The sequence below is a fragment of the Salvia hispanica genome, chromosome 6, assembly GCF_023119035.1.
Source record: "Salvia hispanica cultivar TCC Black 2014 chromosome 6, UniMelb_Shisp_WGS_1.0, whole genome shotgun sequence".
In the NCBI taxonomy this organism is placed as follows: Eukaryota; Viridiplantae; Streptophyta; class Magnoliopsida; order Lamiales; family Lamiaceae; genus Salvia; species Salvia hispanica.
In genome coordinates, this window is record NC_062970.1 from 34,117,382 (window position 1) to 34,123,381 (window position 6,000).

The window sequence follows — 6,000 nt, forward strand, 5'->3', positions numbered from 1 at the left end:
CCAATTATCAAATGTTAACAGGGACTAAAATTAGAGAAATAAATAAAGATAATTTATTGTAAATATTAGTCTGAGAGAGTAACAATAAAATGTCAAAATGAGGAATATAGAATAAAAAAATCTTTTACATTGTACAGTTTAAATTTAATTAAAATAACTCATTCCTTAAAAATAAAAACTAATTTTCAGTTTGGTTCGTCCCTTAAAAACAAAAATTTTCTATTAAAATTTTAATCTATATATTATTACTACATATCAACTTAATTACAAGATCATTAAAAAATCATTTATAGTAATTTAGATTCCACAATTCACTAACACTACTCCCACCATATTTTATTTTCTTCTCTCTTATTTTACCAATTATGTATTAAAATTCATGTCATTTCAAAAGTTTCTATTTTTCAAATGAAGGCAGTACTAAATATATACAGTATATAGTAATATGATTATGCATATTTGATTATAAAAAAAGTGATATAAGTATTAAAAAAGGTCATATTTTTTCATGCTCATGCCACTACCCATAATTTTTTTAAAAAAAGAAGACATATGGGTGTCTCCGGCAGATTACAAGTATCGTAATCCTACGCTCTGAAATCACTTAAATTTGTTCTCATGGAATCCGATGCAAAAACAATGGCATCCCACCCAGCTCCTTTATTCTTCCTTCAACACGCATAAAGCATCCCACCATGCGAATATTTCCACGCCCACTCAATTATTAGTTTCCGGAAGAAATGTGGCGGCGGGGCGCAGTGGAGACCAAGAACGTATCGGCGCACGCGGTGGAGCATGAAATCCAGCACCCTTATGCGTTCAACGTCTCCGGCCCTCGCAACGTCCCTTCCATCAATTGGAGAGACCTCATCAACTCCACCTGGTCCGTCTCTGTTTTATACTGCTATCCCTCTAACTTCATTGCTTACTTTGTTAAAAAAATCTCCTAAATCTGTCCCACATCGCCTCATGATCATATCTCATTTATATAAGTATTGTTGGAAGATACACCGAGATTAGAGAATAAATGAGAATGATCTCACATTAATTGTAAATTATCTCTTCCTGATTTATAGTTAGGGTAAATCATACCATATGTACATGATTCTCAGCCTATTTAGGCGTGTCTTGAATGAATATATGAAACAATAGCAAACAAGTATGAATATCTCTCTCCCTTATAACGATTGGCCCATTTTTTTTTAATCTCATATTGTATACAATGTTCACTCTGGCCTAGCCTTTTAAAAGGAGTGAGTGACGTATTTCTAATTGATGGACAAACAGGAAGGATGCAAACTACAAGAGGACAGTGATGGCCTGCTTCATACAAGCAGTGTACCTACTGGAGCTCGACCGCCAAGAAAGCAGAAGCCTGGCTCCCAAATGGTGGAAGCCCTTCAAGTACAAACTCGTCCAGCCCCTTATAGACCACCGAGACGCCTCCATCTTCGGCGCTGTCTTGGAATGGGATCGCGCCGCCGCCCTCCAAGACCTAGTGGTCATGAAGCCCAGCGGCGCCCCTAAGGCTGTGCTTGCTCTCAGAGGCACTCTCCTCAAGGCTCCCACCATGAGGCGCGACATCCAGGATGATCTCCGTTTCTTAGCTTGGGAGAGCTTGAAAGGCTCAGTGAGATTCACCACAGCCCTCACCGCTCTGAGTTCCCTCTCTCAAAAGCATGGCGCTGCTAACGTGGTCATCGCGGGGCATTCGTTGGGTGCTGGCTTTGCTCTGCAGGTAGGGAAGGAGCTGGCCAAGAGAGGGGTTTGTGTGGAGGCGCATCTGTTCAATCCGCCCTCGGTTTCGTTGGCTTCGAGCTTGAAAAGTGTGGGGGAGAGGGCGGGCGTGGCGTGGAGAATGCTTAAGTCTGTGATTCCGATGAGAGGTGGTGGTGGTGGGGATGCTGATGTGGCGAGATCGGTGGAGACGGAGGTGAAGCAGGTGTGGATGCCGCTTTTGTATGTGAACAACAGTGACTATATATGCTGCTATTATAGTGATGGAGGTGGGGCGGAGGTGAGTGGTGGTGGTGGTGCAAAGATGTTTGTGGCGAGCAAGGGGAAGCAGAGCTTTGTGGAGGCGCATGGGCTGGAGCAGTGGTGGTCCGATGACTTGGAGCTGGAGATGGCCATTAATAATAGTAAGCTTATTAGTAGGCAGCTTCAATCTTTGTATAAAGACTATCCATGATTTTTATCTTCATTTTTGCAACTTCAATATTCTATTCTAAAATCATGGTTCGGATTACAATATACTCTCTCCGTCCAAAAAAAATAGAGCAATTTATGTTAGCACGAGTTTTAATATAGAATTAGTAAAGTAAGAGAGAAGTGAAAAAAGTAAGAGTGAAGGAGAAAAAGTAAGTGAAAAATAGTTTTAGTAGAATGATGTGTAGGATTATTATTTGTTGAAAACTTTCCATAAATAAATGTGCTCTATTTTTTTTGGACGGCAATATAGAGTTTGTCAAACACAACATTGTTTTGCATGATTCAGATTACAAACAAACTCACACAACATTGTTTTACATGATTCAGATTACAATACATTAACTAAAATTGGAAAAGTACATCATTTTAAATGATGTAAAGTTATATTAATAAATACAGAAAATTGAATAACTCAAGCAAAAAATAGTTATTATGTGAAACGCGACTCTGCTGGGGATCGAACCCAGAATCTCTGGTTCCGTAGACCAGCGCCTTATCCATTGGGCCACAGAGTCATTTGTTCTCCTATTGTTCAATATATATAACTCCTACTATTCCTACTACCTATTTAGAGCATCCACACTAAGAATAGGTCAGCCATAGGCCAGCCACTCTCTCTGTCACGTCATCAGCACTAAAAATCCACCTGCCCCATCAGCATTAGACTCAAATAGGCTAGCCTTAGGCCAGCCACAGGCTAGCCGCAATAAAAATAATTCAAAAACAACTACATTTACGGAATTAAATTTACGACAAATTATGGAATTAAATTTACGAGACATATACGGGAAAATTCATTAATTTCATTTAAATTAAAAAAATGTGTCCTAAAAAAATTACATATTTAAAAATAACAAATAAATTACAATCACACAAAATATGGAATTAAATTTACGACACAGATACGGGATTAATTTATAGTTAAATATGTCCCTTTATTAAGATTCACTTTAATATTCATCTTTAAAATTTAACTAAATAAATTTAATTTGATAGCCCAAAAGCCCAACTTTAAAGTCCATTTATAAAGTCCAATAAGTCCATTTAAAACCTAAATAAAAAGTGCCGCCGTCTTCTTCATCTCTTCTTCTCCATTTCTGCATCTCCTCTTTCTTCCATTTCTTCGAAAAGACAAAGTAAAAATGGGCTGGCCGATCGCTAGCCGATCGGGCGCCTGCAATGGCGGTCAGCCGACCGGCTAGCGAATCGGCCAACGCCCGTAAACCGGCGTGGGCTCGCGATTTCTTCGCCGTTTTGCCGCTCGCCGCCTCCAATGGTTCAGCTAGCGGACCGGTCAGCGCCGAAATCGGCTAGCCGGCCCGCTAGCCGCCGTTGGAGATGTTCTATATTCTGATCACGCGAAATACCTATCGGCTATCACAAATGGGGATTTTCCTTCTGCCCCGCCGAATGACAATTAATATTCCAAATTACTTACTATTTAATCAATGTGGTTATATTTTAATTAATTTAAATTTAACATATTGAATTTTAACAATTTGGATTATATTCTTGCTAATTTTTTACACTCCTTATTTAAACTTTCAAAATTTGTTTCTCACACCGAATAAGATGATATCTCGATCTTTAGTTGGCTAAATACTTGTCACTTTAAATATTTCCCTATTATTAAATTCTTGATTGGTGCCACGTATGTCGTATTTAAATAATTGAAAACGGTTAATTGACACAATTTAGGGTTGTGGTTTAGTTAGTTAGATATCACGTTGTTGTCATTCTACATTTTTGTGGTTATTAGAGTATTTTATGATTGCTTTGTTTGATGAGATCGCGTTATCTGTGGTATACATGTGGATATTGATGAATATATTATGTGAGATTGATACATTTGATAAAGAAGATATAGGTGGACCTGATATTTATGTGTGCTTTTAATTCATTAGTTGATAACTTATCATTTGCTAGCTTTTGCGTTATTCATTTGATATGATCATAATATTAGTTGATTTTTGTATTGTATAATTGCCAACATTGTTGGTAAAAATTGTTCATCAATTCTTGGCTTTAACCATATGCATATTCATGGAATCATGGAGAATAGAAGGAGCTAGAGGAGGAATTTATGCACATACTAATAAGAGAATCTTTAAATGTAATTGATAGTACATGCCAAACATGAAAACTAATCCTAAAAGACTAGTCTGTTAGGAGAGAAAACTCAATATACCCCACAGTTGTTCTCACAACCGACGTGAGAATTGAGTCCTAACAATAACTCGCAAGATGACAAATTCATAATCTTGATATGCATGTTTTCTGAAAATATATAAAAATAGAATTATGTCATATATTATTATGAGCCGTGAATTTGATACATAAACCATTAAATTAATTAAATGATCCCACTAAAATCATAGTCATACTCATACAGAGACGTCGCCTGATGTTGATGATCTTGCTGAAGCGTGTGATGATTATTAGAGGTAAATGCAATATCAATATTATGAGACGAATCCGAGTCCATCTCCATCAGCATCGCCTCCAAACCCTTATAAATTTCCAGCTCCGGTGACGCCTCCACCGACGCACCAACGCTTCCGCAGCTCACGCTCTCAACCAAGGGAGCTTCCAACGCCGGGGCAGGGTTTTTTCCGTTTCCGGTGAGTTGTTGGACGAGGCTTTTGAAGTTGTAGGTGTCTGCGATGTACACTTTTGGCTGCAACATCTTTTCATGCTTGGAGGATTTTATTGGACTTGATCCATTTGATTTCCTCTTTCCCATTTTTTTACACGTTGCTTTTAATTTCAGAGGTGTGTATATATAGTTATGATTATGAAGAGCAAAGTTTTTTGGAGAACAATAAATAGTGTGGCAAAATTAATTGAATTAAGGCCTATACTAGCGCCTATAGGTGCTGAAATTAGTTCTGCCTAAGGAAAGATATAAACAAATAAAAATAATTATCATATTTGCATTTTTTTTCAAAATTTTTTTAAATTTATACTCTAACATAAAAAAATATAGTACTATGAGAATTTATTATACTACTTCCTCCTTTCCTTAAATTTTGTCACACTTTGACCGGACGCGGGTTTTAAGAAATGTAATGAAAAGTGGGTTGAAAAAGTTAGTAGAAGTGGGTCCTACTTTTATATGGAGTATTAGTTTTATAATAAAATGTGAGTTGAAATGAGTTAGTGGAATATGAGGTTCGTGCACGTAAATTTAGTTTTGAGAAGATATACCTTCTTTAGTTTTGAGAAGATATACTTACTTCTTCTCCGTGCACGTAAATTTAGTTCTATTTGTAATATATATTTTTCTATTTACTTTCTTTTCTTAAAATTCACTACTAAAGAGGTAAATAATAAATATATCTTCTTGAATTATCTATTGGAGATGTTTAGGGGAGCAAAATATCCTAATATTGAAAAAAAAAAATTTATTTTTTATTTTATTTTATTTTGATTCGATGCGATTTAGTTCTTTTTTGGTAAGTTTCAGTTTTTAGATTCAGTTCAAATTGTAATATTATATCCTATAACAAATCTTATTTATATTAACTTATATATATGAATATGAATGTTATGATGGGATGTTTCATTTTACTTTCTTAATACGAATATTTTATGTATACTCAAGTTCATTTTTTTCCGGTTTTTTAAGATATAGTAGTAGAATTTGGGTTTATTCGGACAGAAGTTTCTGTACTTTAAATCTTGATTTTTCTAATGTGTTTAAATAATTTGGTTCGATTTAATTTATTTTCAAAAAAATTTAAATATTTTAAATTCGATTTTGTTAAAAAAAAAATCGAACCGAAAAAC

At 35.7% G+C, this 6,000-nt stretch overlaps 1 protein-coding gene and 1 non-coding gene across 2 annotated transcripts; one reads left to right on the forward strand and one right to left on the reverse strand.

The window, feature by feature from the left end:
* Window positions 1–616: 616 nt before the first annotated feature.
* LOC125192628 (GDSL esterase/lipase At4g10955-like) lies at window positions 617–2,218 on the forward strand. The gene is made up of 2 exons (XM_048090252.1): window positions 617–883; window positions 1,288–2,218. The coding sequence occupies exons 1-2, from the start codon at window positions 741–743 to the stop codon at window positions 2,189–2,191; spliced, it is 1,047 nt and encodes a 348-aa protein (XP_047946209.1). The 5' UTR covers window positions 617–740; the 3' UTR covers window positions 2,192–2,218.
* Window positions 2,219–2,653: 435 nt separating this feature from the next.
* On the reverse strand, window positions 2,654–2,726 carry TRNAR-ACG. The gene has a single exon. It is a non-coding gene; the product is annotated as a tRNA-Arg (tRNA).
* Window positions 2,727–6,000: the final 3,274 nt, after the last annotated feature.

Bases quoted from the DNA above. Each gene is read 5' to 3' on its own strand.
- LOC125192628 (XM_048090252.1), top strand. From the start codon at position 741: ATGTGGCGGCGGGGCGCAGTGGAGACCAAGAACGTATCGGCGCACGCG. The intron at 884-1,287 runs GTCCGTCTCTGT...ATGGACAAACAG, and splicing joins GACCTCATCAACTCCACCTG to GAAGGATGCAAACTACAAGA.